Genomic DNA, 26,938 nt, shown 5'->3' on the forward strand with positions numbered 1-26,938 from the left:
TAACATAAAATAAATAAAATGATTAATAAAAAATTAAAATGTGTTGCTCGTCTCGTTGACAGGATGTTCGCACAACGTCCTGCTGGATGAAACAATGTCTTAAAATGACTGAGAATAGGAATGGAGTGAGGGATTGGGTGTTTCTAATGAAGATGTAATGCTTGAAACTGTACAAAAGAAAATAGTCATACATGACCATGAGTATCTACAGTATCTCACAAAAGTTAGTACACCCCTCACGTTGTAAATATTTGAGTATATCTTTTCATGTGACAACACTGAAGAAATGACACTTTGCTACAATGTAAAGTAGTGAGTGTACAGTAGTGTGTTGTCCCCTCAACATAACACACCACACAGCCATTAATGTCTAAACTGATGGCAACAAAAGCGAGGACCCTTAAGTGAAAATGTCCAAATTGGGCCCAATGTGTCAATATTTTGTGTGGCCACCATCATTTTCCAGCACTGCCTGAACCCTCTTGGGCATGGAGTTCACCAGAGCTTCACAAGTTGCCACTGGAGTCTTCTTCCACTCTTCCATGACGACATCATGGAGCTGGTGGATGTTAGAGACCTTGCGCTCCTCCACCTTTCATTTGAGAATGCCCCACAGATGCTCAATAGGGTTTAGGTCTGGAGACATGCTTGGCCAGTCCATCACCTTTACCCTCAGCTTCTTTAGCAAGGCAGTGGTCGTCTTGGAGGTGTGTTTGGGGTCATTATCATGTTGGAATACTGCCCTGTAGCCCAGTCTCCGAAGGGAGGGGATCATGCTCTGCTTCAGTATGTCACAGTACGTGTTGGCATTAATGGTTCCCTCTATGAACTGTAGCTCCCCAGTGCCGGCAGCACTCACACAGCCCCAGACCATGACACTCCCACCACCATGCTTGACTGTAGGCAAGACACACTTGTCTATGTACTCCTCACTGGTTGCAGCCACACATGCTCGCACCATCTGAACCAGCAAACTGGTTTGCAGGCTTTCTTGTGCATCATCTTTAGAAGAGGCTTCCTTCTGGGAGGACAGCCATGTAGACCAATTTGATGCAGTGTTCGGCGTATGGTCTGAGCAGTGACAGGCTGACCCCCCACCCCTTCAACCTCTGCAGCAATGCTGGCAGCCCTCATACGTCTATTTCCCAAAGACAACTTCTGGATATGACGCTGAGCATGTGCACTCAACTTCTTTGGTCGACTATGGCGAGTCCTGTTCTGAGTGGATCCTTTCCTTTTAAATCGCTGTATGGTCTTGGCCACCGTGCTGCAGCTGAGTTTCAGGATCTTGGCAATCTTCTTATTGCCTAGGCCATCTTTATGTAGAGCGACAATTCTTTTTTTCAGATCCTCTGAGAGTTCTTTGCCATGAGGTGCCATGTTGAACTTCCAGTGACCAGTGTGAGGGTGTGTGAGAGCGATAGCACCAAATTTAAAACACCTGCTCTCCATTCACACCTGAGACCTTGTAACACTAACGAGTCACATGACACTGAGGAGGGAAAATTGCCAATTGGGCTCAATATGGAAATTTTCACTTAGGATTGTACTCATTTTTGTTGCCAGCAGTTTGGACATTAATGGCTGTGTGTTTAGTTATTTTTAGAGGACATTAAATTTACACTGTTATACAAGTTGTACACTCACTACTTTGCATTGTAGCAAAGTGTCATTTCTACAGTGTTGTCACATGAAAACATATAATTAAAAAAATTTCAAAAATGTGAGGGGTGTACTCACTTTAGTGAGATACTGTATATCTGGGAATATGGGTCAGAGTCAAATAGTATTCAATATAATCTGTTGATAATCTGTTAACTGTTAAGATACTCTAATATGATCCCACCACATGCTGACCTGCAACAAATCTTTGATACAATTACATTGTGATTGATTTTTATAAATGGAAAATCTGAATGTAACACTTATTTTTGCATTTTTCTTTGTCATAGTAAATTCTTACTAATTTGTAAAATGAGACAATGCAAATTCGATAGCAAATTAGTTGTTAATTTAATGGAACCTATCTCTTATACTAACCAATGCATGCGCTGTATGTTTTTTTTAAATTAAAGAACAAACTCCCAAACAGGTTAGAAACATGTACCACATTTTTAGACCACCTGTTCTGCTACTGGTATAAATCTGTAACGGTACTATGCGTTATTATCAGAAATTCTTTGTTCTGCTTCTCCAATGCTGTTCCGGGAGAGCCACCCATCTGTCCTACACAACACCAGTTGAAATGTATAGGATTCACTTTATCTACCAGGAAATTATTATAATCAGGTGTGCTACTGTAGATTGTGGTATGAGCAAAAACCTACAGGATGGTGTTTGTCTAGGAATTTTTGGGAGAGCCTTGTTTTAGGATATTTATAAATTAACTATATTTGTTCGTTATATTTAAATATGCTTAGAATATATGCTTGGTTCCTGACACTTGATTTAAAACATGTATTTTCATGTAAATAAAATATTAACTCAACGACTAACAATGTTTTTATTTTGTTATTAATGCAACATTTAGGAGCTAGACACAAAGATTGTTATACATCCGCTGTTCCATTTGCCTGTCTGATTATTCGGCTAACAAACATGATGTAAAACTCAGAACGTCCAGAAAGGGATTTTCAATGTAGTATGCATATGGTGCCATCTAGTGTATGAGGAGGGAACTGATTTAGATACACTGCACTTACCACCATTTTCCACACGATGGTGTCATGCTCCATCGCTTCCCGAAACGTATTCACATCTGATTAGAATGACAAAAGATTAATTTGTATTTGTTTTTAATTGCATTACATATTATAAAGTGATGTCCCTGAAACATAAACAATTAAAATAAACATCACAGGGGCAAATGTCTTCAGTAACATAGCAAATTATTACACAAGACACGGGCCTTAACCAATTGATTGGCCTTGAGGAGTCTTTAATTTGGGTGACATGAAGAAACAGTTTAACATTCGAGACAAAACACATTCACTTGATTATTCCACTGAATTATGTTAAAATAATGTTTCTTCCCTGATTGGTAAGCTACGGTGGTGGGGTAACTTTCAAAAGGCGTGGCTAGCTTACGTTTGTCTCCTCGGGGCCCTCCCACGCAGAATCAGGCAAGTGTATTGCTGTCCCTATCCTTACGCAGCCACCGTCCACGGCTGTCCTGTAGACGGGAGTACGTTGTCATTGAAAATGTAACGTCGGATATCATAGCGAAGGTTTATATGAATGTGCCTGGATCACCCGCAATATAGCAGCACAGAGAATAGCACACTACGGCTGAGTTAATCTTAAAACTATTTATTATGTAGAGGTGAGCGGCGTTGTCTCGAGCGCTTCAGGAACGTCGCAGCCAGCTGTAAGCGGATAAAGAAAAAGAAAATCAAGCTATTTATATCGTGGTTGTTCCAGCCGTGACGACCCTCCAGGCATCGAAATGAGTGGACTGGACGAAAGTTCGGTGCGGGTCGCGTTGAGGTAAGGTGGATTTTCTGTCGGTGTTTGAAAATGATGCTCATCTCGGTCACGCCTCTCCAGGATACAGAACCTGCTATTGTGTCCATGCCTGTGTCGTTAAACCACAGCGAGAGCTGCTGTGATGGCCTAGTTATTCTGTAATAACAGTCATGCATGCTTGTCTTAACAATTAAGCATTAGGTCCGAAAATAGCGCACATTAATCTACAATGTGGGAAAGCTATCAGTGTTTATTTGTGGTAGCCACAGCGGCCCAGTCTCTTCTCGTATACCTTGTCAAATGTCAATCGCTTAAACAGCACCGCCTTAGCATTGTTTGAAATGTCAGCACTGTCCCCTATGTAGAAGCACTGTAGTCTTATAGCCATCACGCCTGCCTCTTGGTTGATTCAGGTTTCCTTCTTTTTAAACTACAATACAATCATGTCTCAATGGCCTGCATACAGAGGTGTTGTGTAAGTTACATTGATAAGTGAGGGGTGAAGGTGTGGACATGACAAGAGGACATAGGACCAACCAGAATGATCCATACTGCCTATCCTAAATGCCACGCATTTGTAAATGAGGGATTTAGAAACAACAAGGGAACTGAATGAATCCAATTTAAAAAAAATACAACAAATCAATACAACAATCCATAATGTGTGCGGATATAATCAGTCATTGTCAGCAGGGAGTATTCGACAATGTGCGCACGCTGGCTTGCGCCTGTACAGCGTCATGGATCTGTAACGTCACTATTGTCATGTGAGAAGGATCAGTGGAATGAGACAAAGTCGTGTCCTCAGGTTAGGTTACTCTTGCTCTAATGTGGCCTCTATGGCCGGTCTCTCTCTGTCTCTAGTTACTGCAGGCAGACTTTGACCCAGTACTCTGTTTACCAAGTCAGTCCGGGCAGGGCCTTGGTTTACAAGCCTCTCTCCTAGAAATACAGCCACATTCATGAAACAATACAAAAGCAACAAGCACTTCTGCACAATACTAGGGCTGTTTTTATTGTGGACATTTCAGGCTGACATTTCAGGCTGAAATCTATTGTGGACAAAAGATACTGCCATTTCACACTGAAAGCAGTCGCCCAATAGACCACTATTTGCAATGACTCGAGAATACTCATTAGCCGAAGTGTTCAGCTAATGGGTATTGCAGAGACTGTCCACGGTGTGAAGATCGCCAGTGCCTCACAACACATAGAGTACAATACCCAAAGCACTCGTCAACGGTCATAGCATGTGTCTGCTTGTGTGTAAACCCTGCCAGTGTATACATCTGCATAGAAAGCACGTTCCTAATGAACTGTGGGCTGGCTTTGTATCGTGTCTGCAATCGTTAATTCATTAATTCATACAGTATACCCTCCTCTCTCTCACGCTTTCCTTTTCTCTAACGCCCCCTAAATTAATTTGTCCTTTTGTTTCCTCCACAATCAGTCTCCCTCTAATTATTCTCATTGAGTCTGCTCGAGACAAAACCCATTACAGTGTCAAGGTACGTTCCGGAAATCGGAGCCACGCGTCTACCCAGATCATCCGCTGAAATGTAATAACACATCATTCATAACATGATTATGCAACACATGGCCCAGTTTTTATTTTGTGACCATGTTATCCTTCTGACCAAGGATGAACCACGCCCTCTCAAACTACGCATATCGTCTGAAGGCTTGCATAAGGACTTCACTCCCTCATTGGCTTTTCCGGAGTATCTTGTCGATCAGCTGCCCCCGGGGCCCTGGTGGGAACCCTGGAGGCTGTGACTGCCTGGCTGGGTCAGTAAGCAGATCCCTTAAGCCCACAGTCCACTCAGACCTTCTCTGAGCCTGATGTACATGTACTCTATCCTGAGGACTCGACTGACCAAAGCTCACTTTATCACATTATGTCAACAGCAGCCACACGCCAGGGCACAGTCCCAAAGTCGGTCTGAAGTCGGTCGCTTTTTTCCTTCCCTCTGGGCACTTCCTTCTGGGCACACACCAAGCCACACGTTGATCAGCGTGAGAGGAGAGTTGAAGGGGTTCAGGTGATCTCCCAGCACACCGCAACGGAAAGACACTCCTGAGATCTACAGAGCCGACACAGACGCCAGCAATTACACACATTCTGATAGGTGCACGCTGATTTGTCCGTTAAGGGACGGCCTCGTGTTTGTCTGAGCCTGTCTTCTGCTGTTGTCTTGGGTACCTGAGGCTTAATGTCTTTTAATCTGTCTGCGTATTAAAGGTGTTCTTGCATAATGACATCCAGATTGTCCATGGTATGCCAAGTATATAACGCTATACAGGCCATTTAATATTTTCATATGATTAATTATGGCTATAACGCTAACGATTGTTAGCCTGCATAGCCCCTCAGACTTGAAAGCACATAGACCTGCGTGTCTGATGACCACGCTCAATTACTTCAAGCTCAAATCAAATTGACACAAAGTTCTGACACCCACTTAACTAATAATTATTGTTAGGACTTTCTTAAATAAGTCTGTTATGGTTACAGCTACAGTACATTAGCATAAAAGGAACATTCACAAGGGAACCCCACCACACAAAGTCCATTCATTCTCTACAGTCTGTTGATGTTTGATTAAGATGAAGTACCATGGCAACACTACTGTGTGGTGGTGAAGACGGTAGAGTAGCAACTTTATCAGAGCGACTAAGTACATGTTAAAGACAGATTCACTGACAGGTTTTCACTGACTTGAAAACCATTCAGTCTGAAACTATAGGAACATTTGTCTCTCTGTGCCATTGTCTATACACCAACACACACAGGCACGCACACACACACAGTGATCAGCATTGAAGCTTGTTGTTAGATTTGTACAGAGCCTGTCTGTGCATGTTGTCCTAATGCTGTCTGTTAGCAAGGCTTAATTCTTCAGCCTCAGTTCAAAGCACACAGCTCCCATCACACATCACCCTAATGCTGTTCTGGTGGAGGTAGTGAATGTGACAAGTGAAAGCTTTGACGCAGAGGTACTTGTTGGGTAGGCATGAGAATATGTGCTCCCCAATGCTAGCATCCCAGCATCTGCGGTTATAGTCTAGAATCTGGGTAGCTTAGGTTTTGGGACCGTTTTTTAGGAAAGGTTTCTACTGAAGTTTTGATACATCGGTGAGTATATCCTGTTCAGTGTCCATACAATTGACAGCTGGACATACGGCCAATGGAAGTGTTAGTAGATGTGTTTGTTGGGGAATGTATGCCCAGAGGAGCCAGTGAAGTCGTTGTGTTGATGATTATCCTTGAAGGGAACGAAGCATTAATTATGCAAAGCCTGGAGCCATGCTGCTGAGGTTGTAACAGTGCTGGTTGTTTCAGGTTTCAAGTTGTTCTGGATAAAAGGTACGTGGACAGATTGACGGGTATCCTGCACTAATTCAGGTATGAATTAGACAAGGTCATTTAAATGTTCTACAGAGGACAACGATAATTGTGTCAGACAGAAATATAATACTTCGGCCTGCACTGATATGAATGCTTCCAGGTCATTAAGTGTATATTTTGGATAACATCCATTCATATAGCTTCTGTTTCAGATCATTTTGTGGAAAGTACACCCCCCATGTATGTACACTAGTTAAGATGTCAGCGGGATATAGACCTTTGACCCCCTGCACGGTTAAGATGCTTCACGAGTAAGAAATGTACTGCAGCTATTACCCTTCAGTCTGGACCTGGTACTGTTTCCTTAAACAATGAGGTTAGAATTCCAGTTACCATGGCGCCTCTCTCTGGACACGATGTCCATCTATATTAGTACCCCCCCCCCAGCTCTTAGCCAGCCCGGGGTGGGGGGGGGGGGGGGTGGGGTATGCTAAGGAGATGGGTGAAGTTGCTGTCACAGCAAATGAAAACGTCGATGTCGTAAGTCCATGATAAATATGCATGAAATGACACAAAGGCATAATGCATGCGAACCATCTGCCAACACACTTCATAGAACATTGTGAAGTGTCCTATATGGAGACAAAAACATGACAGTATCTCTTCAATATCATCCACTTGGCTCAGTGGTGAAATAAGGCCAGGTAGATGTTTTTGCTGAATCCTACTTTCTGACACATGCAGTACCCTTCGTAAGTACTGGGACTGAATATTTTTTTTCATTGTTTAATATTTTGGTCACACCCATGTAATAACTGCCTAACTTTTGTGACCCATTAACCCAACCAGAAGCCGGGTATCTTCTTTGATGTTTGATGAAGCGCTGGGGGCATTTCCTTATACTTTTGCCGTCATAATGTTTTTGTAAACTACTAACTGCTGCCATGAGCAGGTACATAATCAATGAAGACAAGTGAACTGTTGCAAGTGGCATTCATACATATATGGCCAAGCCATAAGAGCCTTTTCACCATATTTACTGTTTTATTTCTTCTTTCCATCTGGTACATCTTAATCCTTGTCTCAACAGTAAAACCACAATGTACGCATTTTGCTGTTAAGCCAAAAATGCTTTCTGAGTAATTTGTTGTGTCTGTGTCAATGTTTCCATTTGTTTCATTCTTTCGCCTACAGCCATTGTTTGTTATAAAGAGGGATACTGTCTCATGACTCCTTTGTGTACAGCCACTATAAAGCTGAGTTGCTGTATAGGGACACAGTGTTTACACCCAACACACAAGAAAAATCATGCGCTAACATGATAAAAACACACAATCACAACATGAACTAAATAAAATCCCCTTAACAGAGTGTTCAGCCGAATATCACTGGAGGTCAGAAAAGATCTCCACACATTCATCACATTGATGTGTTTTAGGAATTCTAATGGTATCCCATTGCCAGAAGAAAAGAATGTGTCCCTCACATAAGCCCTTGGTTGTGACATTGCAAAATATTCAAATTTTTAGGCTGTTTTCCCCTATCCAAAATAACTCAGACTTACAAGGCTGTATGTCTGTCAATGTCGTCCTCTTATCTAGTGTTTTGACAGAGTTCCCTCAGTGGCATAGTTGTTTTCAACTGCCCTTTCCACAAATGTTTCCACAAGTTCACAGTTATTATGTGCTATTTATCATAGTGATGGGCTCCTGGGAGCCCCCCTGCATGTTTTAGATCTCTCCCTGATTTCAAATGATCAGCTCATTATCCAGTCCTTCATAGCTACATCAGGTATGTTAGGGCAGAGAGAGATCTAAAACATGTATAGTCAGTCAAACATAAGATTCCTAACTGATTGTGTGAAACCGACCGCCACCCGACCACGGCACCCCTCTTCCTGCTTTTCCCTTTATCTGCACTGTGACCTATGACCCAGCAAGCACTAGAGCTGTGGCCCCTGCCCAGTGTGGTAACCCTCATTCAGCAGTTTAAGAGAGCCCTGCCTGATTAACGCCAGGGGAAACGTGAGGCATCTAGAATGCTGACAAAGCAGAATTTTCTGGCAGAACATTCCCCTTTTTTCACTATTGGCCTTGGTAACTAAAGTGACATTATTATCCCGTGTGGAGACTAAACACTTGAGAGAGTGAGATTTATTCATTCAAAACCATTTTAGGCTTAAGAGATTTTAGGAAAAAGGTGTTCAAAAAGTAGCCTAGAACTAGTACTTAAATAGTTCAGGTATAATTCAGATCAGTTGATTATTGTTTAAACTGCAGTGTTTGCCTTTTTATGCCCTCTAAAGGAAAATGGACCTGCTAGTACCTGGTAATCAGAGACTATTGACATTGAGAATTTCCCAATGACTTGCCTCATAATCTCTGCACCAGCACAGTTCTTAACAATGGGCCAACTGTTCCCAAATACATTGAAAAGACCCAGCGCTCCTGGGATATATTGTGTGTTATGTCAGTGTTTAAGAGGATGCATACTGGGGGTCACTGAGGAACCTTCCGTCAAATTCATCCCATGACTGAAGGATTCAAATCTCGTGAGTCGAGCAACAGCGGGAGGAAACAAAAGGCCAGATTTGTTTTTCATCTCGACGCGGTGGGAAGACTGAAACTTACGCCCGGAATCTTAGCGCTCATTAAACAGGTTTGTCCTCGGTTGCAACACTCACTCCTGGATTCTGGTTTCCACGTCCGAGCAGCCACGCACGACCCTCAGATCACCATGCATCGGCTGGAGTGACGTGAACCTCGCCGCCACTGGACTGGTGTGGTAGAAACGCATCCTCTGGAGTGATGAATCACACTTCATCATCTGGCAGTTCAGATGTTGCTTTGGCGGATGCCAGGAGAATTCTACCTGCCCGAATGCATAATGCCAACTGTAAAGTTGGGTGGAAGAGGAATAATGGAGCTAGTTACTGTGAACACATCTTAACGTTGCTGCAGACAGTGACAGGCCAGACTACTCTTTGCTTCCAGCTTTTCAGCAACAGTTTGGTGAATGCCCTTGTGCACAAAGCGAGGTCCATACAGTGGTTTGTCGCTGCACATTACCCTTACCTTAACCCCATCGAACACATTTGGGATGTACTGAAACACTGCCTGAGAGCCAGTCCTTATTGGCCAACATCAATGCCCAACCTCAGTAATGCTCTTGTGGCTGTATGGAAGCATATCCCTGCTGCAATATTTCATAATCTAGTGGAAAGACCTCTCAGAAGAGTGGGGGCTTATATCAATGTTGTGTATCTCTGGCTTATCTCAATGTAGTGTACTGTATCTCTGGCTTATCTCTATTTTGTGTAACTGATGTATCTCTATGTAGTGTGTCTCAGTGTACTATATCTCTGGCATATCTCCAACATGGTTGTTGTCAGCTATTTCCTGTAGCTGTTAATCACAGGGAAGCACGAACTGTAAACAGACCTTAATGCATGTATTTCCTAAACAAGCCTAATAACAGATGACTGAACAATGTGTCAGAGGTCTCTGGAATGACAGGTTGATGAAGGGTACCAGATGACAGTAGACGCTAAGTAGAATAGAACACAGACGTGTTTTATTTATACACTGTGAACATTTGCCTTCAGCTTTAGTGACATCAGACATAGAAACATCAGGCGCACAGTTATATTAGGCAGTAATAATGACCATGTTTATGATGGCCGTGACGACCGTGGGGATCTTTCCATCTGTTCAACTACCATTTCCTCCCCCCTGACCCCTCCTCTCTCATCTCCACTTCCTCTGGCCATGGGTATCATTGACCGAAACCCGGTCTACCCCTGCCCAGGTCACATTGAACCGGTCATATAGTGTCGCCATAGCCGGATGCTACAGCTACATCAGCTGGCATAATGCTTTGCTTCCACTTACATAATGACCATGTACTGCCAAACAGAACAACACACACATACGTTCAAACACTGATGCACATGCTCTATTTCACAAACACACGCACACACACACATTGAAGGTGCTCTTTCAAGAGAGGCAAGAGAGAAGAGATTTGCATGAAGAGCTACCATGTTTCCTGGAGGTAAAGCTTTCCCATTCATTGGTAACTTTCCCTGAACACAGACACTTGCAGGCATAGCAACATCAAATTTAAAAGTACATATTAAGTGAACTAAAATGCTTTTTCCAATCAGGTATTATTGGTGTACTAAAGTCTGTTTTTACACACTTAAGTATACTTATTACTTTATTACTATTTTACAGTTAGATTTGGGTTATATTAAGGGTTAAGGAGGTTTGTGTGTGTGTGTGTGTGTGTCTTTGATGGCAGGTGTACAGTGGTCCCTCATTAACCACTGGAGAGTGGTGCTCCAACGCTCATTAAAAATCTTGCTTACTAAACATGCTGGAATTCCTCAGATACTTAAGCCACAATGAAATCTCTGATATGACTGGAAGTACCATAACAGCCACCTGATTATTGTACTGCTTCTCATTATTTTTCCATGCTCGGTTTAAATTAATTTAATTAAGTCATGATATGTAAAAACACAATCAAAAAGTGTTTGTAAAATGTTGTATGTACTGCTGTATATTTCATGATGGAACCATACCTCTAAAGGGACAATGCAATTTTCTGTTTTAAACAGTTTTTCTTCCCCTTGTAGTTGTTGTGATGTCCACTGTGCATTTTTTACCACTGCTCAACACCTCCCAAGCGGGCTCAGGAGAGTCAAATGTCAAGATATGTCCTCCATAAACACCATAAACTAAACCATCCTGCTTCCTGCCCTACTGCTCACTCAACCAGGAATACTCCCACCTGCAAGAGAAGGCACTCTCTGAACAGACAACTGTGACTGAGCTCGCAGGAGACTGGCCTACCACAAGGAGTCGCTAGAATGCAACGAGACAAAGCCGCCCTCTCTGACATCCGACCCATTTACCCTGACAATGCTGATCCAGTTTTCTCCGCCCTCTACATGACCTAGAGACACTGACTAGACTGGCATGCAAACCTCTGGCTGCAATGACACATCCTTCGAGAATTAAACCGCGCAATGTAAGAACATTATTGTCTGGAATGTGCATTTATGATCATTTGCATAAAAAACCGCTGCCAGTTGGATGGAAACCTAGCTTGTGGTCTAGTCGTGTTAATCATTATTTCCCTCTTAGTCCAGATGCTCTCATATTGTCATTTATGAATATGGATGATGACTCATAAGACTGTGTAGAATTTGATAATTAGATTTGTCTGAAGCTGCTGAGGCAGGGACCAGTGTGACTGGCAGAGAGTGGATGATAAGGTTGAGGATGAGGTCAGGCAGAGTGAGTCAGCATGGTTGTGATGACGCGGCTGAGTCACCTATTAACCGGCATCTGTCTCAGGGCTGTGCAGTGGGCTGTTAACCCGTCTCCATCTCGTCAACAACACCGGTTACAGAAACATGCATGCCGTAGTCAAATAAAACCACATACATTCCCCAATGTCTTGGTTATAACGCAGCATAAATACGTTTATAGGACTGAAGCATAGACTCATCTAGAATAATAGCAGAGTAGCTGCACCATTTATGACCATTACCGTTCTGGCCTCATGCAGACAGTGCCCCCTGCCTGGCTCTGACCTCCGATCTCCGTGCTCTGGACTCTGGCCGGCAGTATATTTCACAAGGGCCCTGCTGTTTGAAGTGTGCTGGTTTAGCCAGGAGATTATGCTGGATAGAAATGTGACTGTGCTTCTGCCTGGCCCTTTGAACCAGGTGGCTGTGTCACGGCGGTGACATCCGTGTGTGACGGAACCCAGGAGACAGAGAGAAAAGAATGACAGGGTGGGACAGGGAGGGAGAGACCGACAGATATTTCAACGTTGATTAGTGGAAGAGAGGGGGTTTTCATTGACTCAGGTACAGGACAGAGGCTTCTGGGTGGGGTAGAGTTTGGTTCTTCTCCGAGGTGATCTCTTTAGCTAGCCTGGTGCATTTTGAGTGGGGTTAGCGAGTTAGCGGTGCAATGCGAGGCTCCGCTGGCTGTCACCCTAATCGCTGTAATGAGGCCCCCAACATGAGCCTAACTGGGCATGTCACATGGTGAGAGTCTAACTGTCAAGAGATCTTTGCTGTGCGTGTGTGTCTGTGTGCATTTATGCATATTTTACTTTGTGTGTGTGTGTGTGTGTGCTTTCACACATGTGTTGGCCTTTCATCTCATAGAAGCAGCGTATCCCACCTCAGCGAACCACAGCCAACCTCTACCGAATCGGATTATTGAACACTTTCAAAAGCTCTATTATATTTCACGAAGCAGGATTAACCTAACCATGGAGTTGTCCTGGTGGATAAATCTAAAGCTGACTGTTGCTCACTCAGGCAGTTAGGCAGTCAGACAGTCCCCCAGTACTGTTTAGGAACGGCTTTGGGGCCCCTGCACAGTACAGGAACTGGAGAGTTAGATTACTTTGGGAGGAAACAAGACCTAAGAATCAATTCATTGTAACACTGTACTGTAGAGGTCTTCTATCCTGTTTCTCGGGTTGGACCCAAAATGTGTACATTTTTGTTACGGCGCTAGCACATTTGGTTCAACTAATCGCTGATTCCTTGATTAGCTTTAGTGCTTTTTAATCATAATAAAGTCTACATGAAGGTAGCTCTCTCTGCACCCTATTTTACCAGGTGAGACGGCTTGGAACACATTGCCATTTATGGCAACAACCTAGATGCAACTGTTTTTATAGCAACAACAGATTTTTCACCAGGGCTAGGGTCAAATGCTCTAGAAGCTAGGTGAATCCACCAACCCCTCCACCCTCAAGAATCATTTGTTTTTATTTGACCCATGGGCTGAAACTTGTCAAATATCCCAGCTAGAGGGCTAATTATGTACACACGCTCATTCTTCTTGCACTGTGAAGTGTGCTTGACACTCGTTGTATATTCTATAGGCACTTGTCCACTGTTGATGACCTCATACTCCTGTCTATTTTAGAATAGACAGGATATTTGATCGGCTCAAGATGGCTTCTCCCTGAATAAGACTAATAAACTCAGCTACCTGCTGCCACTTCACAGCTGCTTTCTCAAAACCTTGTTGACTGGACACAGACGTCAAGTCAACGCCTAGTTTCAATGTATTTCTGATTGAGACGTCTGGCTAATGTAAACTCAAAATGTTACTTGATGTCCAATTCGCAGTTAGGGCCTTGGTTCTTCATAGCTCCTCCATAGCAGCTTCAGGGGAGTTTTATATTTAGTCTTTTTGTCGATCTTTCAGTGGATTCGCCTTTTATCACGCTGACCACTTATCCAGCATGTCATTTCTGGTACAAACAGGTGAGACAGTCAGGAACTCGTCCACCACACAGTTGGTTGGAATGTTGTCAAAGAGATTGGTCACGTATGTTGTGAAGCAGAGCACCACTGGGTCACGCTCAGTTTGGAGCTGGCGTAACAGTGGACGAAGATACACTGTTAGCAGCACCATGTTTGACATTGGTTTCAAAGGTATAGCAACCATTTGAAATTGGCCTTAGCGGAACTGGCCATAACATTCTGTGGGAATAAACCAGTGGTCATTTTTTTATTTTAGCTCAGCAAAATACAGCAGTGTGACTCCAAATGACCTTCTTCTGACTTCTGACCTTTGATTGTTTTTCAACGTTTTGGTACTTTTGCGGATGGTCTTATCCTGAAGTTGGTGTATTCATGGGAGAACTAGGGAAGGTAAAACAACAGGCAGGCTGCAAAGTACTGGATAGGTTGTAGGAGTTTGAATGCAGAGCTGGGAGTGCTGCCAACAGATTAGTACCTGCTGCTCTTGGACTATGGGAAAATACATAGTCAGAGGAAAGGAGGGCAGCTGGACCAGTAGTGTTTTCTGTCACAATCTGTCTTTGTCAGGGCCAATAATTTGATAAAACTATGTAGAACTGAACACCTGTTTGGTTAAGGGAGTTCAGAGGCAGCACATTGGTAGCGTTAGTCACGGTGGCTGTGAAGTCTAAATTGGATTTATCCCATATATCTTATTTAGACTAACCCAACAAAAAAATATTCAAACAGCCGGCAAATGTTCAGATCTGTGGCATAGTGGTTCATGACACTGCTTTTCACGTGGGCGACCCAGGTTCAATTCTTGAGAGGGCAGCCACGTTTAACACTTTCTATTGCGGGCCGGCTGAACTAGGCTCACCTGGTTTCTTGTTTTTAGATCTATTCATTTTACATATATTTGGGTCTCTTTAGTTTGACAGAGACATTGGAGATTAGTTTCTGTTGAAAGAAACTCTTCCAGAGAGGAACCAGAACTGCTGTAGTTGCTACTTGTTAGCAGTGGTGGGAATGTATTTTTTCATTTCATATTCTGCTTTAGCAAGGACGGATTAACCTAATACTCTGGTTTCCCCCTAACACCTGACAACCAAACGTAACCATTGTCGAATTGAGGGCTGTCAGAGGAGTTATCTTAAGAAACATGAACTAATAGGTCATTGATAGACAAGGACACTCTTCTCTCTTCAACAGAGCTTACCCGTCAAAGCAGCATCCTACTGCAATACTAAACATTTACCTCGTTTCCAAAGGAAGTTATGACCCAGGTGATGTACTGGAGGTGTAGTGTTACGGGTAATGTAGCCTCCTGTCCGCTCATCTCTGTCTCCCCCTCCCTTTGTCCCCTATTTTCATTCATCATGTAATCCCAGAGAGAGAATGCAAAATAGCAGGGATCTGATGTCACTCACACACAATTACACCACTGTGGCCTTCCTGTCTCTGTGTGTGTGTCTCTTGTAACTCTCGCCAGTCACAATACTGCTCTTATAAACCCACAAGAAGAATACTTACTGTACTTAAAGTACCTCTCCATCAAGTCTTATGAATATTTACCGTTTGAATTGAATTGATCTCCTTTTATCCAGCTGACTTTGAAATAAGACAGACGTAGTGGCGGCGTGTGGGGGAAACGACATGACATGAAAGCGTTTATTAGAATTGAGCAAACAGACCAATGAGTTAACGCAAGGCAGGGTGTAACTGTTTACCTAGCGCAGCCCCAGCGCTTCAATCTTCCCCCGAGCCCAGGCCCAAACACTGAGGGCTCTGTGTATGAAGTAGGGTGGTGGAGCGTGCCGGCAGTGTGTGGGGAATCGCATACACATGCACAAACACACAGGTATTCACACACATAAATACTGTGGCTTCGGAAAGTATTCAGACCACGTTTTTTTCTGTGTTATAGACATTTATAATGTCTTTAATGTTTTAAAATTGGCCATTTGCCTATTCACATTAACTCATGACGAAAAGAAAACATGTTGAAGATGAAAAAAGATATCTCATGTACATAAGTATTCAGACCCTTTGCCATGACACTGTAAAATTGAGTTCAGATGCATTCTGTGTGCTTTGATCATCCCTGAGATGTCCCCTCTGAGAAGGGTAATCAATGAACCCTGAACATGCATTTTTTTGTGTTGGAAGTGCTACATTTCATACTCTTTCAATAATGTAGATTCTTATCCAACTGAAGGTGTAGCTTATTGGATGCGTGGATTTAAGGTATTATGTTTGACCACTGGTTAGCATTAATATAATTCTTGTTCTAAATTATTTGTTTGTTCACTGTAAATAGGAAATCTTCTTCAGACTTCCTGCACTTTATATTTACCAATGTATCATTAATACAAACAAATATTTTAAAGCTAGTACAAAAGTAATCTTACTAAACAGCTTATCCACACCTGAATTCCTCAAGGAACCAGCTGCTGCAACTTTAGTTTCCTCCAAGAGGCTCAACTAACCAAAGGTGCAGATATAAACCACTGACTACCAATGGCTCCTTGAGGGACTCAAGTGCTTATTTAGCCATCTCTCGTTCCATAAGTATACTTGTCATGAAAAATGTAAACGATGCTAATAATGCCATGCTAATCACTCCCTTGACATGTTGTCATGGAGCCCCTATGTTATAGGTACAAGTCAATTTATGACATCACATCAGAGTAACACTGGTGTAGTGACATTAGGATATGGGAGAATTTGTCCATGCCTCCTATAATAACATGCCACCAAGTCAAGATATCAATATTTTTGCAGCACCCCTACTTCCCTCGGCTATGTAAGTGCGGAATATTGTGCGTTGACAAACTGTTATGGCTGCACAGTTCATTACATTTCTACAGCCCTACAAAAATGTTTGAAATAATTTTCCATCATTTTCCACTTCTTTTCAGCAATTGCACTGATTAGACACAAGCAGACAAAACATATTCGTGATAGTCTTGCCTCATTCTACCTTTCTTTGTCTCTATCGCTCTTTCTCGCCCCTTCTACTGTATATCCGTTCCGTTCCTGTTTCATGTTTAATTCAGTCGCCAATCCTGACCCAACGTCTTTCTTTTCCCTCGATTTTTGTTTCCTCTGTCAGGATCCGTCCTCAACTGGCGAGGGAGAAGATTGAGGGATGTCACATCTGTACATACTGCATGCCTGCTGAACCCCAGGTGATGCTGGGTAAAGACAAGGCGTTTACGTACGACTATGTGTTTGACATGGACTCCCAGCAAGACAGCATCTACACACACTGCACAGAGAAACTCATCGAGGGCTGCTTTGAGGGATACAACGCCACCATATTCGCCTATGGACAGGTCAGACATCATATTTGCCTACAGACATGTGGGAGCATTGCCGGTCACAAACAATGAAAGGGCTTGGCCACACCACACAGGAATCCCTCACGCCCTTCGTGGCCCGCAGTCTCTTGTTGGATGTACAGTGTTGGTACCGGACGCAAACATTATCACTCCTTGTTTCAGGCACTAAGTTCACATTTACCACAACATCCCCTATGAAACCCTATTTCAATCCCAGAAAGTTATATACTGTAACCCATGTTAACCACATCATCCTTAATCAAACCCTATTAAAATCCCAGAGAGTTATATAATTGTAACTCATTAACTACAACATCCTTTATCAAGCCTGGGATTTATGTGTACTGCTACTTTGTCACGCAGTAACAGTGTGTAGCATTGCTAGTAACTGTTCTCAGCTGGTCTCCAAGTCTTTGTAGAGCCCATTTCATGAGACATGGAATAATGCAAACAGGCCACAAAACCTCTGTCAACAGTGCAAGAGCAGACATGTCCGAACACGATCATATACAGAGTTTTTATTAGCTTGATAGATCACATGTGACTGACTTTGTACTTTGCAGATGTGTATCTATCTGTCAGGCAAGTTATTCCTTCCTCAAAATTCCTCTCACTTTCTATCCAACTCTCTCCAACTGTCTTTCTCACTATCTGTCTGACTTTCTCTTTCTCTCTTATTTGTGGCATTTCTCTCTCTCTCTCTGTGAAGCGAGGCTCTATTGCAGAGCTCTGCCAAACATTTCTTCCTTTCTGTTTTTTTTTCTCACCACTCCCCCCCTTAATCTCTGTCCATTCTTTTCACTCAGTCTCTTCTCCACTGCCCACTTCATTGTTCTCAGACCCCTGGTCTGAGAACACACACATGCATGCACACTCGCACACTCTCTCTGTCTCTCCTGTCAGAGTGTTTTTCAGTGGTTTCAGCGGGGAGTAGAGAGACGTGTGAATTTGGCCTCAGCATTGCATTCATTTGTTGTCACCATGACAATCAAGCCATCAACCCCAATGTCTGTTGACCGTGCACTGTGTAGTGCACACTAAAATTATCAGGAGGCTTCATTACAAACCACATATATCAAGAGTCTTCAGTAGTTACTACAAATATCAGGAGGCTTCATTACTAACTACATATATCAAGGGTCTTCAGTAGTTACTACAATTATCAGGAGGCTTCATTACTAACTACATATATCAAGGGTCTTCAGTAGTTACTACAAATATCAGGAGGCTTCATTACTAACCACAGTAGTCCCTACAGATCTCATGAGGCTTCATTAGTCACTACAAATACAGTGGGGAGAACAAGTATTTGATACACTGCCGATTTTGCAGGTTTTCCTACTTACAAAGCATGTAGAGGACTGTCATTTTTATCATAGGTACACTTCAACTGTGAGAGACGGAATCTAAAACAAAAATCTAGAAAATCACATTGTATGATTTTTCAATAGTTAATTTGCATTTTATTGCATGATATAAGTATTTGATCACCTACCAACCAGTAAGAATTCCGTCTCTCACAGACCTGTTAGTGTTTCTTTAAGAAGACCTCCTGTTCTCCACACATTACCTGTATTAACGGCACCTGTTTGAACTCGTTACCTCTATAAAAGACACCTGTCCACACACTCAATCAAACAGACTCCAACATCTCCACAATGGTCAAGACCAGAGAGCTGTGTAAGGACATCAGGGATAAAATTGTAGACCTGCACAAGGCTGGGATGGGCTACAGGACAATAGGCAAGCAGCTTGGTGAGAAGGCAACAACTGTTGGCATAATTATTAGAAAATGGAAGAAGTTCTGGGGCTCCATGCAAGATCTCACCTCGTGGGGCATCAATGATCATGAGGAAAGTGAGGGATCAGCCCAGAACTACACGGCAGGACATGGTCAATGACTTGAAGAGAGCTGGGACCACAGTCTCAAAGAAAACCATTAGTAACACACTACGCCGTCATGGATTCAAATCCTGCAGCGCACGGAAGGTCCCCCTGCACAAGCCAGCGCATGTCCAGGCCCGTCTGAAGTATGCCAATGACCATCTGGATGATCCAGAGGAGGAATGGGAGAAGGTCATGTGGTCTGATGAGACAAAAATAGAGCTTTTTGGTCTAAACTCCACTCGCCGTGTTTGGAGGAAGAAGAAGGATGAGTACAACCCCAAGAAAACCATCCCAACTGTGAAGCATGGAGGTGGAAACATCATTCTTTGGGGATGCTTTTCTGCAAAGGGGACAGGACGACTGCACCGTATTGAGGGGAGGATGGATGGGGCCATGTATCGCGAGATCTTGGCCAACAACCTCCTTCCCTCAGTAAGAGCATTGAAGATGGGTCGTGGCTGGGTCTTCCAGCATGACAACGACCCGAAACACACAGCCAGGGCAACTAAGGAGTGGCTCCGTAAGAAGCATCTAGAGGTCCTGGAGTGGCCTAGCCAGTCTCCAGACCTGAACCCAATAGAAAATCTTTGGAGGGAGCTGAAAGTCAGTTTTGCCCAGCGACAGCCCGAAACCTAAAGGATCTGTAGAAGGTCTGTATGGAGGAGTGGGCCAAAATCCCTGCTACAGTGTGTGCATACCTAGTCAAGAACTACAGGACACGTATGATCTCTGTAATTGCAAACAAAGGTTTCTGTACCAAATATTAAGTTCTGCTTTTCTGATGTATCAAATACTTATGTCATGCAATAAAATGCAGATTAATTACTTAAAAATCATATGTGATTTTCTGGATTTTTGTTTTAGATTCCGTCTCTCACAGTTGAAGTGTACCTATGATAAAAATTACAGACTTCTACATGCTTTGTAAGTGGGAAAACCTGCTAAATCGGCAGTGTATCAAATGCTTGTTCTCCCCACTGCATCAGGAGGCTTCAGTATAAATAACTACATATATCATGAGTCTTCAGAAGTCGCAACAAATATCAGGAGCAGATTTCAGTAGTCACAACAAATATCAGGAGCAGATTTCAGTAGTCACAACAAATATCAGGAGCAGATTTCAGTAGTCACAACAAATATCAGGAGCAGATTTCAGCAGTCACTATAAATATCAGAAGCAGATTTCAGTAGTCACAACAAATATCAGGAGCAGATTTCAGCAGTCACTATAAATATCAGAAGCAGATTTCAGTAGTCACTACAAATATCTTGACCAAGCTTCAGCAATCACTTTTATATCAAGAGCAGGCTTCTGTAATCAATACATAAAAAATATCAGTAGTAATCACCACATCAAGTATTTATCTTATACCAAACATTAAGTTGCTTTCTGTTTATAATTCTATAACAGTTAATAAAACCGCTACACAGGCTCACTGAAAGTGTGACTGACTGGCATGGCACATAACCTAATAGATTGCTGAGTCAGTAACTGAAAGGCAGCTGTTTCGAATTTTCAAGCCAAAAAGGAGACAAATATGACATTGTGGCCTTGAGCAAGGCACTTAACCCTCATTGCTCCTTTAAGTCCCCGAAAAGGAGTGTGCTAAATTATCAAATAGTAAATGTAAGATCAGTGATTGAGTAAATACACTTGACAATAGTGTTCCAATATACATTTATGTTCTATTAATTAGCCAATCGTGTTCCACAGACTGGTTCAGGTAAGACCTACACCATGGGAACAGGGTTTGATGTGAATATCAGTGAGGAGGAGTTGGGCATCATTCCCCGGGCTGTCAGCCACCTCTTCAGGGGCATCGAGGAGAGAAGGCAGGCTGCTACGGAGCAGGGCAAGCCCGTACCCGAATTCAAGATCAACGCGCAGTTTCTGGAGGTATGTGGATGGTGAAGATGGAAGTATAGTCTTTTTGTAGCTGGGGGGATCTGGAATCCCACTCTATTAAAGAGCTTGCCTCTCTAATCTCACATAACCGCAGCATTAGGAAGCTTTTTTTAAATATGTACATATTTAAGATTTAATAGACAGGAAAGTGGTAAATGATAGAAAAGAGACTGGAACCTGCGCTGCAGCAATACAGCAGTGGAAGTGAAAAGATGGCCCTTGGCCCTGGAAGGTGGAGCCATCACCATACAGCTTACCTTAAACCTATCCGCTTTCCACACAACCGGGGACATAGCTGGGGAATGTCAGACCAGACAGTTAGAATGCCATGTATTTCACTCCCCCCACATATGTCTTTATATTTAACCTCTGACAGGTGTGTGCTGGCAGCTGTGGCTGACAGAAGCCCATAGCAGGGGAAGTACAGGGAAGGAACGTGTTGTGTCTGACTGCTAATGGGATATGTTGAGCTGACTTAATGGAATGTGTTTCCGCTAATTTGATGACAGACAGCATGTCCAGCTACCTCTACCTGTGGCTTATGTACTGTAGGCTACAGCTAGTGTGAGATGTTGATTCAACCTACAATTTTAATACCCTTGCAAAGCCAACAGATCCCATAGCTTATATTAGATACATGCAGGTATATCTGTGCAGCGGTTAGGGTAAACTTGCTGAATGAGTCGGCTTTGGGAGGCTACAAATCTGAGTTTGCTCAACTTATTAGCAACTGGTGGCCTTACTTCTTGGGGTCTGATCGTCTAGCATTGTGGATGTTTATTTCTGTTAACTTCACACTACAGGCAAACGTATAGGATTCATCACCACATATTAATTACTAGAGAGTTACGTGCCTCATTCCAGTCTGATACTGCTTGCTGATACGTGTTTTGAACGAAATGCAGCTTCATACCTGCCAGTGTCTTAACCAAAACTTTACATTAATCACATTAAACATCATTCTGAATATTTTGGCTTTGGGCTATTGGCTCACCTGCCTTTTTTTCTCTAATGAGGATTTCCCCCCCCCCCCCCCCCCCCCGGCAGTTGTACAACGAGGAAGTGTTGGATCTGTTTGACTCCACAAGGGACATGGATGGGAAGAGACAGAAGTCTACCATTAAGATCCATGAGGACGCTAACGGAGGCATCTACACTGTGGGAGTCACAACACGCACAGTCACATCAGAGGCCGAGGTCAGAATCAGAATCAGTCTGAAGTACAGTATACCAACAGACACAGTCCCCAATAAATACATGGTCATTGGTTTAATATATGGAGTCCTTGGGCTAGGAGGTTCTGTCTGACGTTTTGGTAAATGTGGTTTATTCACGTAAACTTACTGTTTAGATGGACCATCACCTGGGAGTTTTTAATACTCTGTACCATAATTCTTCAACCCTCTCCTAGGGACCCCCCAGCCATCTCACAGTTTCGTTTTTGCCCTGAACTAGCTCACCTGATTCAACAGGTAAGGGCTTCTAATTAGTTAATAAGTTGGTTTAGGTGTGCTAGCTCTGGGGTACATCTAATAGATGGAATAGCTAAGGGGTCCCCAGGAAAGGATTGAAGACCTATGCTCTGTACTTTTAGTAGCCTTAAGGTGAACACCTTGCACAATATCTCGGTATTATGCTTTGGGCATTTTTGTCCAGTTTAAATAACTCCTACGAAATGAAATAACGCTGATAGCCTATATCTGTCTATGCATACGTTTGTTTCTAATTCAACCATGTATAGTTCTATTGAATACAAAATAAGTACTAACTGTCTCTACCTATGCCTGGTTCTCTCTACCTGTCTGTCTGTCTCTGGGTCTGTCCCTCTACCTGTCTCTGTCCCTCTGCCTGTCTCTGTCCCCCTACATGCGTCTGCCTGTGTCTGTCCCTCTACCTGTGTCTGTCTGTCTCTGTCCCTCTACCTGTCTCTGTCCCCCTACATGTGTCTGCCTGTGTCTGTCCCTCTACCTGTGTCTGTCTGTCTCTGTCCCTCTGCCTGTCTCTGTCCCCCTACATGTGTCTGTCTGTCTCTGTCCCTCTGGCTGTCTCTGTCCCTCTACATGTGTCTGCCTGTGTCTGTCCCTCTACATGTGTCTGCCTGTGTCTGTCCCTCTACCTGTGTCTGCCTGTGTGTCCCTCTACATGTGTCTGCCTGTGTCTGTCCCTCTACCTGTGTCTGCCTGTGTCTGTCCCTCTACATGTGTCTGCCTGTGTCTGTCCCCTACCTGTGTCTGCCTGTGTCTGTCCCTCTACATGTGTCTGCCTGTGTCTGTCCCTCTACCTGTGTCTGCCTGTGTCTGTCCCTCTACATGTGTCTGCCTGTGTCTGTCCCTCTACCTGTGTCTGCCTGTGTCTGTCCCTCTACATGTGTCTGCCTGTGTCTGTCCCCTACCTGTGTCTGCCTGTGTCTGTCCCTCTACATGTGTCTGCCTGTGTCTGTCCCTCTACCTGTGTCTGCCTGTGTCTGTCCCTCTACATGTGTCTGCCTGTGTCTGTCCCTCTACCTGTGTCTGCCTGTGTCTGTCCCTCTACATGTGTCTGCCTGTGTCTGTCCCTCTACCTGTGTCTGCCTGTGTCTGTCCCTCTACATGTGTCTGCCGGTGTCTGTCCCTCTACCTGTGTCTGCCTGTGTCTGTCCCTCTACATGTGTCTGCCGGTGTCTGTCCCTCTACCTGTGTCTGCCTGTGTCTGTCCCTCTGCCTGTGTCTGCCTGTGTCTGTCCCTCTACCTGTGTCTGCCTGTGTCTGTCCCTCTGCCTGTCTGTGTGTCCCTCCATCCCCAGATGATGCAGTGTCTGAAGCTTGGAGCACTCTCCCGTACCACGGCTAGCACCCAGATGAACGTCCAGAGCTCGCGGTCTCACGCCATCTTCACCATCCACCTGTGCCAAGTCAGAGTCTGCGCTCCAGACGACAGCGTACGTGGCGCTGCACCAATCTCCAGAGCCGTGGCGCGAACGGACTACGTTTTACACTCCATTTCACAGGCTGAACTTGTTTGCTGTTGTCCATGTCATCGTTACAAATTTCATGATAAAAAGCTTATTTATCGACATGATCATTGCCGTTTCATTTGGTTGTTCTAACTACCAACCAGTTGTTGGTCGATGATTTTGTTGAATTACATACAAATTTAAAGAACAGCGCTGTAACGAGGTCTTACCCAAGCCTCCCCCAGAGCTTCCCAGCCAGGGAGACTCCCAGCATATCTTCCCATGGAACACACACCAGCTGGGCATGATGTCACCCACCTCTCCCTGCCCACTGATTACATGGCCCATGTACAGGCTTCTAAAACCACAGATACATCTGAAATGTCGGAAACTTGTGTTCGAGACCTAGAATGAAAACAAAATCACAGCTTTGCCCAAAGCACTCATTTATCATACATCATGTGCCATCTCCTCCTCCAGGAGTCCAATGAGACAGACAACCGGTTAACCAATGGTTCCCCCGAGATGAACTCTGAGTTTGAGACGCTGACGGCTAAGTTTCACTTTGTGGACCTGGCCGGGTCAGAGAGACTGAAGAGGACTGGCGCCACGGGGGACAGAGCTAAGGAAGGAATCTCCATCAACTGTGGACTGGTGAGACTGTAAAATAACGTATGCTATAGTTAGTTAAGATTCTGTTCATCATAATGCCTAGTTCTGGTACGATAATGTCAACTCTAATTTATTGATTGCATTTATTGGCCGAGTTTAAATGGATCTCAGCCGAACCAATCTACGATGCTAGAACAGTGCAGGTAAATTTCCCAGATTAGTCTCTAGGAGGTTTTAGAGGATCAGCGTTAATGCAGTGTCCTCCTCTCGGGTGACTCGGGTGAACTGTTTCCATCCAACTATTGAGGAGAACTGGGACACTATGCGAAAGAAAAATAGGAAAGCTACAGAGCCCCCTGGTGGTTGAGAAATAATATACTGATGTTCTGTCAATGCTGTCTGCCATCACCTCTGACCACTGCTGTATGGTGATGGACTGCTCTCTTTCTGCAGCTAGCGCTGGGTAATGTGATCAGTGCTCTAGGGGACAGGAGTAAGAGGTCCACTCACGTGCCTTACAGAGATTCAAAACTCACCCGGCTACTGCAGGACTCACTAGGAGGGAACAGGTGTGTATGTCCTCGTTCTCCATCATATTGAATCAGTCCCTTAGCCCATGACTACGTGCTGTGTGAACAGGGCTGTGGTTTTGCTTTATGGCATTGTTTGTGCCGGTCTCTCTATGGCTTCGTTATCACTGTCATCCAAGCTTTTACGTGGGTATGATTTCATTCTCTGTCAAAGGTCTGTTGATTGAAACCTCATTATGTTTTCAACATGGCCTAATAAAACTGGAATTTTGTAATCATCAGAACAAGGTGGTAACAAAAGCTTGAAACATTCAGCTTCTAATGAAGTCTCTTATCTACCTTCTGCATCTACCTCCCATGTCCCCATCGTCCATCTATCTTTCTGTCGATCCACCACCCCAGTCAAACTGTGATGATAGCATGCATCAGCCCCTCCGACCGGGACTTTATGGAGACCCTGAGCACTCTGAAGTACGCCAACAGAGCCAGGAACATTAGGAACAGGGTGGTGGTGAACCAAGACAAGGCTTCCCAGCAGATCTCTGCCCTGAGGACCGAGATCGCCAGGCTACAGATGGAACTGATGGAGTACAAGACGGTAAGAGGGGGAAATTCACTGTTCATTAAGACTTTAAACCTGGAATCCAAACTGATGGTTCACTGTCACAATTGTGATGATACACTAGCGAAACCAAGCGATATTCCATGTGCACACTTCAGTGTCAAGTTCAACACGGCTAGTCTAGTGTCACGGTGTGTTCCAGTATTACGTACATGTATCTACCATATCCCTGTGGATTGTCTGGGGTTCAGGGTAAACGCATGGTAGGGGAGGACGGCATGGAGAGCGTCAACGACATGGTCCACGAGAACAGCATGCTGCAGACGGAGAACAGTAACCTGAGGATCCGGGTCAAAGCCATGCAGGAGACCATAGACGCCCAGAGGGCCAGACTCACACATTACCTCAGTGACCAGGCCAACCAGGTTCTGGCCAAAGCGGGTGCGTACCAAGAGAGGGATAACGGAGCTCCGGCACCTGGATGATTTGATGTCCGTTCGAGATGGTTCGGGAGTGCTTTGTTTGAGTCTATGGAAAGGAAGTGCTGGAAATGTTCTGACATTTGAGCGTCTTCGCTTTTTCAGGCGAGGGGAGTGAGGAGATCGGGAATATGATCGAGAATTACATCAAAGAAATCGAGGAGCTCAGGTAGGATGTGGGTTCTTGTAGGGTTGGACTGTTGAACGGCAGGCATGGAGGGTTATTACCAATGATTCTGGTGTTTGAGACGCAACATTCTTCTGACCAATGGCTTTGTACCCAGGGCCAAGTTGTTGGAGAGTGAGTCAGTGAACGAAAACCTCCGTAAAAACCTGTCCCGCGCCAACACCCGCTCTTCCCTGTACGGGGGTGGGGGCTCCTTCTCCTCCGCCCACCTCGCCCCAGAGAGAGAGGCGTCCGACATCATCGAGATGGCCAAGAAAGATCTTGAGAAACTGAGAAAGAAGGAACGGAAGAAAAAGAAGAGGTAAGTGCTGTAGTTATTCATACTCGCCCCCTCTTGTTTCAGTGCACAGTATATTTCCCTGTGTATTTCACATCCGTTTTATGAAAGTGGTTGCATTCT

At 44.0% G+C, this 26,938-nt stretch overlaps 1 protein-coding gene across 9 annotated transcripts in view; it reads left to right on the plus strand.

Moving 5' to 3' along the window:
• The first annotated feature begins 3,122 nt into the window (after positions 1-3,122).
• The window catches only part of LOC105028205 (kinesin-like protein KIF21A), a 36,010-nt gene continuing 12,194 nt past the window's right edge, over positions 3,123-26,938 (plus strand). For 8 of the 9 annotated variants that reach the window (XM_034290089.1, XM_034290090.1, XM_034290091.1 and 5 more), the window contains exons 1-11: positions 3,123-3,486; positions 17,215-17,437; positions 21,045-21,227; positions 22,284-22,433; positions 24,019-24,153; positions 24,649-24,822; positions 25,234-25,349; positions 25,713-25,908; positions 26,124-26,313; positions 26,457-26,520; positions 26,636-26,839. In XM_034290089.1, the coding sequence (XP_034145980.1) occupies positions 3,446-3,486; positions 17,215-17,437; positions 21,045-21,227; positions 22,284-22,433; positions 24,019-24,153; positions 24,649-24,822; positions 25,234-25,349; positions 25,713-25,908; positions 26,124-26,313; positions 26,457-26,520; positions 26,636-26,839 (1,676 nt within the window). In that variant the 5' untranslated portion in view covers positions 3,123-3,445. Of the gene's footprint in view, positions 3,487-11,596; positions 11,849-17,214; positions 17,438-21,044; positions 21,228-22,283; positions 22,434-24,018; positions 24,154-24,648; positions 24,823-25,233; positions 25,350-25,712; positions 25,909-26,123; positions 26,314-26,456; positions 26,521-26,635; positions 26,840-26,938 lie in introns of those variants that run through there. The other variant, XM_034290093.1, reaches the window with a different exon arrangement.

Source organism: Esox lucius, chromosome 23, assembly GCF_011004845.1.
Source record: "Esox lucius isolate fEsoLuc1 chromosome 23, fEsoLuc1.pri, whole genome shotgun sequence".
Taxonomy (NCBI): Eukaryota; Metazoa; Chordata; class Actinopteri; order Esociformes; family Esocidae; genus Esox; species Esox lucius.